This window comes from Equus przewalskii, chromosome 2 (genome assembly GCF_037783145.1).
Source record: "Equus przewalskii isolate Varuska chromosome 2, EquPr2, whole genome shotgun sequence".
NCBI lineage: Eukaryota > Metazoa > Chordata > Mammalia > Perissodactyla > Equidae > Equus > Equus przewalskii.
The window spans coordinates 51,716,323-51,729,015 of NC_091832.1; the positions used below are offsets into that span (position 1 = coordinate 51,716,323).

Here is a 12,693-nt window from a genome sequence, read left to right on the forward strand (position 1 = left end):
CAGCCCAGGGTTTCACTGGTTCAGATCCTGGGTGCAAACCTAGCACCACTCATCAAGCCGTGTTGAGGCTGTGTCCCACAAAGCAGAACCAGAAGGACCTACAACGAGAATATACAACTATATACTGGGTGGCTTTGGGGAGAAGAAGAAAAGAAAAAGAAGATTGGCAACAGATGTTAGCTCAGGTGCCAATCTTTTCTTTAAAAAAAAAAAAATCAGTGGGGCCAGCCCTGTGGCCAAGTGGTTAAGTTCACGTGCTCCGCTTCGGCGGCCTAGGGTTTCGCCCATTCGGATCCTGGGTGAGGACATGGCACCACTCATCAGGCCATGCTGAGGCAGTATCCCACATGCCACAACTATTAAGGACCCACAACTAAAAATGTATGCCTGGAGGCTTTGGGGAGAAAAAAGGAAAAATAAAATCTTAAAAAAAAAATCAGTATAATTCACTGCATTGACAGAAAGAAAAGGAGAAAAATCATTATCTCAGTAGATACAGAAACAGATAGGTAAGAGTCATCTTTCGTCTACAATAGACCTCTTAAACTAGGTTTAGAAAGGAGTTCTTTAATCTGACAAACATACCTATAAAAGCCTATAGCAAACATCATATGGTGAAATGTTGAAGGCTGCCTTAGTGCCTGGGAAGAGACAAGGATGCTGGCTATCAAAACCTCTATACAATATTGTATTAGGAGTTATATCCAATACAATAAGGCAGGAAAAAGAAATGCAAAGTATAAAGATTGGAAAGGAAGAAACAAAACTATCATTATTTAAAGATGATATGATTATGTGCAATGGAAATTTAAAAGATTCTGTAGATTAATTATTAGAATCAATAAGTGCATGTAGCAGAGCTTCTGGATACAAAGTCAATTAGCAGAAACTATTTGTATTTGTATCTACCAGCAACAAACAAAATGAAATTTTTAAAAAGATACCATTTATAGTATCATCCCTAACAATAAATCTAACAAATGATGCATGATACCTCTAAGCAACAAACTCTAAAACATTATTAGAGAAATTAAAGGAGACCTAATGAATAGAAAGAAATATTATGTTCATGAATTATTGGAAGACTCAATAATTTAAAGATATAAATTATTCCCAAATTGATCTACGGATTCAAAAACAAGTCAAATATTAACAGACAATTTGATTCTAAGATTTATATGGAAGTGCTAAGGATAGCTTCTAAAATTCACATGGAAAAAGCTTAACTCTTGAAGAAGTATAAGGAGAGAGGACTTGTTCTATAGGATATCAAGACTTACCTTAAAGCTAAAGTAATTGGAATTATTAGTGTGAGGACAGACAAGCATTGAAACAGAACAGAGAATCCAGTAATAGTCCAGAACATATACATGGACACTTGATTTATACCAGAGGTGCCCCTGCAGAGTAGTAGGAAAATGATGGTATTTTTAATAAATAGTTTGGGAATATCTAATCTATTTGAGAAAAAAATTCAACCTGACCCCTATCATATTCCAAACACAAAAATAAATTCCAGATGGACTTAATACATGAAAGGCAAAACAATAAAGCTTCTAGTATTTATAGTACAGAATATCTCATGACCTTAGGATAGAGAAAAGTTTCTTAAACAGGACACAAAAAGCACTAACCATACAGGAAGCTATTAATAAATTGAACTACATTAAAATTAAGAACTTGTGTTTATCGGAAGACTCTGTTAACAGTGTGAAAAAGACAAGCTACAGAGTGAGAGGATATTTGCAGCACAACCAACAAGGCTCACCTGCAGAATATATAAAGAACTACGGATTAGTAATGAGACTTTTTTTTTTTAAAGATTTTATTTTTTTTCCTTTTTCTCCCCAAAGCCCCCCAGTACATAGTTGTATATTCTTCGTTGTGGGTCCTTCTAGTTGTGGCATGTGGGATGCTGCCTCAGCGTGGTTTGAAGAGCAGTGCCATGTCCGCGCCCAGGATTCGAACCAACGAAACACTGGGCCGCCTGCAGCGGAGCGCGCGAACTTAACCACTTGGCCACGGGGCCAGCCCCAGTAATGAGACTTGAGCAAGCACTTAACAAAAGGGGATATCCAAATGGCCAATAAAAATATGAAAATATATTCAACCATATTTGTAATCATGAAAATGCAAATTAAAACCACAATAGATGATTCTACACAGCCACTAGATTGGCTAAAATTAAAGATGAATAACACCAAGTTTCGGCCAGGATGTGTAGCAACAGGAATGCTCATATACTGAAGTATAAATTGGTACGTTCACTGTAGTAGATAATGCCAAACTGTTATCCAAAGTTGAACATATATCTACTCTGTAACTGAGCATTCTAATGCTAGGAATATACTTAACAGAAATATGTGCAGCAAAGAGAAGTGCACAGGAATATTCATAGGAGCCTAATTCAAAATAGGCAAACATTTGAATTAGCCCAAATGACCATTGACAGTAAAAAGGATATATTGTTTTGTATTCATATAGTAGAATTGTATACAGTAATGACAATGTACAATTATTGTACACTTTTTATTGTATTGTTATATACTTTTTATTGTATTGTATACAGTAATAACAGGGAAAACATGGATGACTCTTACAAACATAATGTTGAGCAAAGGAAGCCAGACACAAGAATATATATTTGTTCCAATTACATAAAGTTTAAGTACAATGAAAACTATGGTGCTAGTGGATACACACTTACATGGTAAAACTATAGAGAACAGCAAGAAAGTGATTTCAATAAAAGTCAAGAGAATGATGCTTTGGGAAGAGAGAGACTTATTGTTAGGAGGGGCCCAAGGGGGACATTGGAGGTGCTGGGAAGGTGCTATTTACTGACCCGAGTGGTGCTTATGTGGCCATTTGCTTTTTAATAAATCATTGAGTTATACATTTGTTTTGTGTATTTTTCTCTATGTTGTCATACTTCACAACAAGAAAGATTAAAAAAGGCATAGATTTTTGAAAGCTGGAAGACGAATGAATTAGTTTACTGACTTAGCCGATTCAAGAAAGCTAAAGCCTGACTTAGTAATGGAGAATGCTGAGTTGCAGCATGGAATCCTCAAAAAGCAGAGATTGGTAGTACCTGTTGCTAGAGGTGGGGACTGTGGGTTGAGGGAGGAGAGAGGGGCACTGAACTAAAATGGGTAGACTCGGTGAGAGCTGTCGGAAAGGCAGGTAAAGGCCCAGTTGCCTCTAGGCAGCTACCTCTTCTTCAGTTCTGGAGGCTGATCTCTAAGTAAATTGTAAACCAAAGATTTTCTGGACCAGGGATACAATTGAGGGCATCAATACCTTGCCAAAAACAGATGAATTAAGTGGCCTATGCATGCTTGATACTGAAACAGAGACTTCCCTAACAAGAGCCCACCCTGATCACTCTGCCTGAAGCTCCAAGTCAGCAGTCACCCGCCAACTCTGAAAGCTTTTTGGTCCCTCCGTCTTAATCATGAGCAGACACCAAGCACTACCAGACGCCTCAGGAAAGTTTCCAAGAGAGACAACAACAAAAAACAGCAAAAAGCACCTTGAGTGAACTTGAGATTCTGAAGAAAATACAAACTTAAAAAAGGAAAAACTATAATATCCCCAGAAAGATAGGGGAAGATATTGAATCCATTAAACAAAAAACATAATGCACTTACTAAGAGATTTGCAAGCTCTTGGTTCTGTCCTTTGTTTTTATTCCTTGTTTTCAGCATCATTTATTCAACAAATAACATTTTTTTTGTCTAATTTTATTGTCATGATCTGTGAGGATAGAACATGTTAGATAATAATAGATGTGAGTTAATGTAAAACTATAAACTTTTAAGAAATGGAAAAACTGACAAGAAATCTGTAATTTAACGTTCTATCATGATACAAAGGACGTCTCTTCTGAGCTGATAAATATAATAGCCTGCTTCTCTCATTGCATTTCACTTTGATTTTTTTTTTCTCTCTTCCATGTAAACTTAAATTCCTCTTCTCCTATTTCTGTCTTCATCTCCTTGTTTCTTGGTGTCTCTTCTCCCTGAAGATCACTACATTTCAAGCTATCAGAAAGGTATACCACTAAAATGTGCTAAGAGCTTAATACTCACTGTTTGTCCCATACAATCTATTAATTAGACTTGTTTAGTTGTAGCTGAATAATTTCAGACAGGCCCTCCACCCTCCCTTTCTATTTTAATGTATACGTTTTCTCTGGACCTCGTATATGATCCTGCAGGATATTGAGAGCTGGAAGGGTGAGGAAGGAGAGGCCATATTTCTTTTTCTGACTTTTGAATGTGTTCATCTGGTGCATGCCTGGACCTTGGCTTCTCATGTGTGAGCTATTTCCTGAATCTTAGATGAGAAAAGGCCATAAAGTCTGCGTTAACTTTTTTGGTGTTGCTTTATAAAATACTTTATCCATCATCATAATTTGTACTGCACAGTTGCTGTGATAGGAAATAACTCACCAGTTTGTGAGTAAGTGAGGATTATAGGATGGAAGCTGCCCTCACTAAGTTCAGGTGAGCCAGCTGTGAGTTGTGTTTACATTGCAGAAGACAACTGCTCGAATCATCACTTGCCGTTTGGCAGGTCAAACCCTGCATCCTAAGGTGGCCCACAGCATTCTCACAAAAGATCTTTGCTGTAGTGACAGTCTTTGTTTATATGTGTTTATTTCGTCCTTCACAGTGTTCCACATTTCAGAACCCCAGTTAAGTTCCCACCTCTAATAGATTTGCTCCGTCTGTCTTTTTTGTGGCCCCTCCATTTTTTTACTTCATCTTTTTCTTTCTCTTCTGGGTTGTTTTTTCTCTTGTTCCTTAGAACTTCCTGGGATTTTTGTTTAAGCAAACTTAGGCCTTGACTTCCTTTTTTCAAACTACTCTTAAACTTAGAAAGATACTTTATCTTGGATTTTTTCAAACTAACCTGTTAACACATTCCTTTAACTCACTTGTTCTTTGTATTCTCTAAGGAGGCACTACAGTTCGAAAGGAGATCATCAAGAATAAAATCAGAGCCATTGGGAAGATGGCCCGGGTCTTTTCAGTTCTTCGGTAAGGATAAGTCTGTCATTACAGTGTGGGGTAAAAGCATTTTGAGAGCAAATTAGCAGTTGATTTCAGAACAGTCTTTTAGAGTTGGAAGTTAGTGTTAGAATTGTAGGTGTTCGGGTTGCATGCAGATTGAATCAGACCTACATGTTACAGTGACTAGAAATGTCGTAGCAAGCATTTGTTTGGTATGAGCTTAGATGCAGTGAACGCAGTGGTGTAGTGTGGCTTCTGGAACCAGACTACCCATGTTTACATCCTTGCTGTACCTCTTCTTAGCCATGTGATCTTGTGCCTCGTTTTCCTTGTCTGTAAAAGAGTGATAATAACAGGACCTGCCTTACACAGTTATTAGGAGGATTAGATGGGATAAAATATGGTAAATATTAGGATAGCACCTGGCTATTAAGTGCCTCTAATTGAAAAGCAAGGCCTGACCGATTGTTTAAAATTGGAATATTTACAGAAAACGTCCCTTCCTTTGGGTCAGGGAAGGGGTGGTGAGGAGAACCTGTCCTCCATCTCTATGCATCTTGTCTTAACTGCCTTCAAATGTCTTTGCATTGCTGAGTGGTAGACACCCTGGCAGTAACCCAGGGCTTTGATCTTCCTTTGCAGGGAAGAGAGTGAGAGTGTGCTGACCCTCAAGGGCCTGACCCCTACAGGCACACTCCCTCTGGGTGTCCTCTCGGGAGGAAAGCAGACTATTGAGACAGGTGAGTATGAGAAGTGCTCCTCTCGCAGGAGCTGTGCTCCCATTGCCTAGCAGTCAATGTAAAATTAAAAATTGAGCCTTCAATTGGATATTCATCTTGGGGGAAAAATGAATCTTGACCCTTCTCTCCTTACACAAAAATTAATTCAGAATGCATTGTAACTTAAATGTAAAAGGTAAAACAGTAAAACTCCCAAGAAGAAAGTATGCAGAATAGGCATTGGTGTAGATAAAGGGTCCTTAAATAAGACACAAAAATTACTAACCTTAAAGTAAATTTCATTAAATTAAGAATTTCTATTCACAAAAATACATAATTAAGAGAGGGAAAAGGCAGACCATAAACTGAGAGAAGATTTTTGCAATGCTTATGTCTGACAGTGGACTTGTATTCAGAATATAAAAAGAACTACGGTTCAGTAAGAAAAACATAAACAACCAATTTTTTTTAAATGGACAAAAGATTTTCACAGGCACTTCACAAAAGAGGGTATCAAAATGGCCAATAAGCATCTGAAAAGATGCTTAATATAGTTATTCTTCTGGGAAATGGATATTAAAACCACAGTGAGATACCACTACATACTCGCCAGAATGGCTAAAATTAAAAAGTCTGACAGTACCAAGTGTTGGTGAGTTTGTAGAGAACTAGAACTACACACATTGCCAGTGGGCTTGTAAATTGATTCAGCCACTTTGAAAAACTTTGGGGCAGTAAAGCAAAATTTATGTCTACCATATAGCCCAGCAATTCCACACCTGGTATGTATCAAAGAGAAATTAGTGCATATGTCCAGCAAAGGATGTGCATAAGAATGTTCACCTTAGCTTTAATTCATAATAGCCCCGAATGGGAAACAACCCAAATGTCCATCAATATTAGAATAGATAAATAAATTTTTATATTTGTACAATGGAATACTATCAGCAATAAAAAAAATAACTTTATGAATACGTGCAAAAACATGGTTGAATCTCACAGACATTATGGTAAACTAAAAAAGCTAGACTCAAAAGAGCACAGACTGTCTGATTTATATGATGTTCAAGAACAGGCAGACTAATCAATGGTAATAGAAGTCAGAATGGCACTTCCTCTAGTGGGAGAATATTGACCCAGGGGGCATAGGGGACTTCTGCAGTGGTGGGAACATTCTGTATCACTATCTGAGTGGTTGTTACACAAGTGTAGACGTATATAAAAATCTCTTGAGCTGTACAGTTCAGATTTGTGCACGTGATATGCCTCAATTGTTATGTGTTATACCTTAGTTTTTTTTTGGTTAGAGTTTCTCAATCAGAGGGAGAATTTGCCTCTCTGCCTGCAAGCCATATCCTACTCCAGTGTCACAGTCACCTCTACAACCAGTGTCAGTTCTAAAAATTATATGGGTGCTGACTTCTAGGGAGAGGGTTTTATGGAACCCTCTAATGAAAACACTGATGTTTGTTAGAATAAACGTAGATCTGGTCAACAAGGGGAAGAGACACGACATCACATCGTTGGACGACTAATTCCAGGCATGGAAACTGGAGTGGAAGCACTAACAACTTGAACTAGTTCTGCTGCTTTTTGCTCCCTTGTTTTATTGATTTGTTTCTACTTAAGTTTTTCTTGTTCCTTGTCATCTCCCCACTTATGGGAGCCCTCTGCTTCTTATGGGAACCCCGGTGCTGTTGACTGATAGGAAGGAGCCCCTTTCTTTCTCTTTCTTTTTATAGGATTGAATTCCTCCTTCTCTTTCAAATTGAATCCTGGAATCTTAGAGTTTAGCTATTTGGAAAGAAGAATGAACATTTTCTCCTTGGAAGTATATAATTAACTTCTGTAGTTTCCTAGAAAGGATCAATAAACTATTTCAGACTGAGTTTTTCCTCTCAAATAAATGTGCAGTTTCTTGTAAGCAAAATACCTTCCACCATTCCTTTGCTTGGTAATGAGTTTTGCGAGGTGTTCTGAGAGCAGCTCTGACAAGGCGATTCTGAGTTACTAGGAAGCACCATGGGTAAAGAAGAAAGGGGATGTCCTAAAGCATCTTACTTGAAAAGTTTTCAAAATTTACTGATCCACAAAGTTGTTCTTTTACTCCGAACCAGTTTTTTTCTAGACTTTGAAAACCTGCAAATCTAGGATGAGTAACAAAGAGAATTTTATGGATGTGTTGTTTGAAGATTTGTTTGTTTATAATCCTTGGTCTACCTTTTGTTCTCAGTTTCAAATATATCCAGTTTCTCTTCATTCCTAATTTGAATATGAGTGTTTTTAATCAATATAGGATTGTTTATTGATACTTCCAAAATTGATAGAAATCTTTAGAAATGCTTAAGAAGAACAAATCTAAAGTTGGAGCCAACTTTTTAGAGCTTCTTATTCTCTTATTGATTGATATAAACTGAGTTTGTCATTTTCCTATCAGAGTCTCAGTTCTACAGGTTCATTGGCAAACTGGAACATTAGCCACAAAAGACCTTTTATTGTTCATATAGCTTTATTTGGAGAACTTTCAACCAACAATACCTCGTATGGTTTTATAGCATACATTCATTTATGCCCGATCTTGTTCCAAGAGGTATTTGAGTAAGTTACAGTATACATTCAATACAGTGAAGTCAAATAAATATGCTTGGAAATTGGAGCACAAAAGAAAACCAAAAAAAATGCCAATAGTCAGCCACAAATTAGACTCCAAGCTTCCTAGTAGCCAAAATAAAGAGGAAAGCCAAGAACTGAACAAGAGTCATAAAGACCATAATATAAAAAACAGATCAGTTATAAATTGAACTACATGAGAATTAAAAATTTTTGTGCTGCAAATGGGACCATCAAGAAAGTGGAACCCAAAGAATGGGTGAAAATACTTACAAATCATATATCTGATAAGAGATGGTATCTAGAAAATATAAAGAACTCTCTGAATAATAAAAAGATAACAATTAAAAAATGGGTAAAACATTTAAATAGACATTTTTCCGAAGACACACAAATGACCCATAAGCATGTGAAAAGATGTTTGACATCATTAAACATTAAGGAAGTACAAATCAAAACCACAGTGAGGTACCACTCTCCACCCGTTAGGATGGCTGTGATCAAAAAGACATGATAATAAGTGTTGGTGAGAATGTAGAGAAATTGGGACCCTCCTACACTGCTGGTGGGGATGTAAAATGTTGTAGCACTTTGGAAACCAGTCTGGCAGTTCCTTCAATGATTAAACGTACAATTACCATATGACCCAGCAGTTCCCACTCCTGGTTATATACCCCAGAGAAATGAAAACATATCCACACAAAAAGTTGTACGTGAATGTTCATAGCAGCATTCTTCATAATAGCCAAAAAGTGGAAACAACCCAAATGTCCATCAATTGATGAGTGGATAAACAAAATGTGGTATGACCATACAATGGAATACTATTCAGTCATAAAAAGGAATGAGGCACTGATACATACTTCATCATGAATAAACCCTGAAAACGTTATGCTAAGTGAAAGAAGCTGGTCACTAAAAGCACATAGTATGTGATTTCATTTATATGAGATGTCCAGAACAGGCAAATCTATAGAAACAGACAGTAGATTAGTAGTTGACACTAGGGTTAAAGGGAAGGGATAAGGGAGGAAAATGGATTTGTTTTTGGGAAGATGAAAATGTTCTAACCATAGATAGTGGGCATGGTTGCACAACTCTAAATATATTAAAATCATTGACTTGTACACTTTAAACAAGTGAGTTTTATGATATATGAAATATACTTCAGTGAAGAAAAATATATTTCAGTAAAGAAAAAAACCCAATTTCTCAGTTTTATATGTCTATTTCTTATAATGCCCCTCAGTGCAGGCTGATATCTTAATACTCAATGGAAAAAGCAATTCTATCTAGGGAGGCCCAAAACAATGTAATATTAGTACACCTTTTACCACATAGCTTTTAAACTCTCGAGCAGCACTCTGTACAATTCCAGGCAATGCTTTGTTCTCCCACTTCCTCATAGTTGCATCAGTGATGCACTGTTGGAAGGCACTGTTGTTTTCTTGCGGAAGTTTATTTGTTCTGTTTGAGGCGATTAGAGAGGGTGTGACATTGCTTTAACACGTGCCTACACGTGGTTGACAAAGTAAGCACACGATGAGTTGATTCCAAGTTTCCATTTTTCACATTGGGAAGTTAACTTTCAGTTCATCCAGTTTCTCCTCTATTATTGATAATATGTAAAGCCTCAGAAACAGCAAACTGTTACTGTTCATTATTCTTCCCTGCCTTCTTTTAAAAAATTGCTGTTGAAGGAGCTGATAGGGTTCTTCTCCTAATAGGCTCTTTCTTGCTACAAGCTGTAGCCTTTTCATATGTTAGGGCTTTTACTGTCTTTAAAAGAGGATACAAGGAAGTTTACCTGTTGGTACTCATTTTTAAGTTGCTTCCTTTTCTGTCACGAAGAAGAGCACCTTCTTGGTAATTGGCCTGCTCTCTCCTGCAGTGAGTGGAAGCCGTGTGGGTTGGAAATGTCAGCCTCTGCTGTGTCTCTAGTCCCAGGTGGTACGTGAATGTGTGTCCTGATTTGAATAGTTTTATGCCTTGCCAGCTTAGTACTCCATCCCCAGAGAGGAAATAACCCCCTACTTATAACTCATTTTTCTCTCCTTCCAAATGCCTGTCTGTTAGTCAAAGTCCACTCTTTTTTATTAAGGAATTAAAAAGGACAGTTGGACCCCACAAAAGCTGCTTAAGAGCATTGAGAAGTAGTTTTAAATAACTTTTTGAATAGGACCCAGCAGCAGCTCATTTAATACCATCTGAGCCATTTCAGACTAAAGAACAGTTGTAATGTTAAATTCTTTGACTCAGTGAGTTATTTTGATAAGTAAATGTCAAGACATAAATTAGCCGCTGGCTGTTTAAAAGGAGGAAAGCAACACAACTCTTAGAGCCAGCCTGACTGACCCCATTGTCTTAGCTATAGATGCCATTAGCTAAAAGGTTCCCATGCCACCTGGAATGTTAAAAATATTAGAAACTCTCCCCATCTCATATTTCCCCTCAGTTTTTTGCAATAATCCTCTCACTTCTCTAACTAGCCAACTTTTATTATGGATGAGAATAGGCTAAAAAGTGGGACCCTGGGATGTCTGTGCTGGCAGCAATGCTGTTGGTTTACTCACTCTGTTTCTGTCTTCATTTTTGCATGCCACTGCTCCTGCCTCTTACAGCCACAGTAGAAGCGGTAGAGGCCCGGGAAGGTATGGCCATATTCCTGTGATGGATGTAATCATGTGTCTGTCTGCTGGTTTTAAAAAACTTTGTCAGCATTTGAAATCTTTTATTATTGCATCACCAGAACTGTAACAATGAGAAAAGGAATACATATTTCTAAGCATGCTCACCGAGAGTTTCCTGTGTTAATTTAAATGACCCTCTCCATGGCTAACGTCCTTCCTGGGCTCTGTAAGTTTGAATGCAATGGCTGAAGCTTAAGCAGCTGCTCATGAGGGATCAAGTGGTTTAATCCTGTAGCCCTTCCGTATACAAGGGACATTCATTTGATCGCTAGAAATCCAAACAGGTCAGCCTCTTTACCCAGGGATCCTAAGGGACCTCAAGAGTGGCCACAAAGGTAGGCAGGAATTTAGTTTTATTCATTTCTGAAGTTGCCTTAAGGCAATCAAGCTAAATTATCTTTGTTTTTATGAAAACAAATTTTAAGTGACAAAAATTGTCTATGAATCTGAGGATGAAAACCATTGGAATTAATAAACGTGCTATAAATTTGTTTTGTTAGGTAAGGTGGTTTAAAATGGGAATGCCTTTCCTTGATGATAGAAAAGTTCAATCAGAAAGAATGTATCTAGAAGCTATTTTTTAGGTGGGTTTTAACTTATGTTCAGCTCCTGGTTGTGCAAGATAAAAAGCTGTCCTTCTCAACAAAAAGATTAGCTCTTTTGTTACTTTTTTTGTGGTCAGTGATGTTTGTGCTAAAGTAACTACTCTGTTTAACTTGTTCTGTTATTCTAGTGTTGGCTTTTTCTCTCGCATTGAGTGCGTGTCTGGCCCATAAGAAACTCTTTCTCAAATGTATGTGGGCTAAGTAAGAACACCCTAGTTTTTTGTCAGATGTACTTCTGTGATTAATTCTGTTGAGCTGCTCTGAAAATTACTTTCAGTTTCAGCTGCCCTTTGGGCCTTAAGAAGCAGTAGCTTCAGATAAGGCTAATTCAAATCCAATATTGCCTCTTCCCTTCACCAGACGTATGCTCCGTAGCCACCCTTCTGTGTTTCTTTCTAGGAGATTGCTGTGTGCTAAGAAACGTGAAGCTTCTCGCTTTGCTGTCTAATTGAGCTCCTCCCTTTCCTGTTTTTCTGTAGCCATCAGAGGGTTTTCGCTTCAGCACAGGATCCGGAGTTTTGAAGAAGCCCGAGGTCTGGACCGAATTAATGAGCGGATGCCACCCCGAAAAGAAAGCCAACACTCTGATGGGCCAGTGAAATTAGTAACCCCTGCACAACCAAATGCCACGCACAGGAGCGACAAGGGAACAAAAGCCAGTGACAACTCAGAGTCCTGTGGTGGCACTGGTGGATCCAAAACTTAACAAATTTTATTTATTATTGGAAGACAAAACATAAACAACTTAAACCTGGAGGTGCATTCATAATACACTCTGCATTTATTCTGTAAGAAAGGTGACGATTTTATAAATTCTTTTATTTATGTTTAATATATATAAAAATTGCATCTGTTTTGTTTTTCCCATTTTTTCCGAATTTTTAGGAACTGCTCTGATTGTCTGATCCATATGTGAAGTCTTGTGCTATAAATGGGACTTTCCCCTAATAAAAGGGCCTTGGAAACCTCCACCCTGGGTTTCTGACTTGAACTAGCCAGCCTTTTCTCTTGTTTTTGGAAGGTAATATCTTTTATTTCAGACTAATAA

At 37.7% G+C, this 12,693-nt stretch overlaps 1 protein-coding gene across 8 annotated transcripts in view; it reads left to right on the forward strand.

The window, feature by feature from the left end:
* Positions 1-12,636, forward strand: part of PPP3CC (protein phosphatase 3 catalytic subunit gamma) — a 98,029-nt gene extending 85,393 nt beyond the window's left edge. For 3 of the 8 annotated variants that reach the window (XM_070611281.1, XM_070611284.1, XM_008522982.2), the window contains 4 exons: positions 4,967-5,048; positions 5,664-5,761; positions 10,972-11,001; positions 12,125-12,636. In XM_070611281.1, the coding sequence (XP_070467382.1) occupies positions 4,967-5,048; positions 5,664-5,761; positions 10,972-11,001; positions 12,125-12,351 (437 nt within the window). In that variant the 3' untranslated portion in view covers positions 12,352-12,636. Of the gene's footprint in view, positions 1-4,030; positions 4,058-4,966; positions 5,049-5,663; positions 5,762-10,971; positions 11,002-12,124 lie in introns of all 8 variants that reach the window. The other 5 variants (XM_070611283.1, XM_070611285.1, XM_008522983.2 and 2 more) reach the window with 3 other exon arrangements.
* The last annotated feature ends 57 nt before the right edge of the window (positions 12,637-12,693 follow it).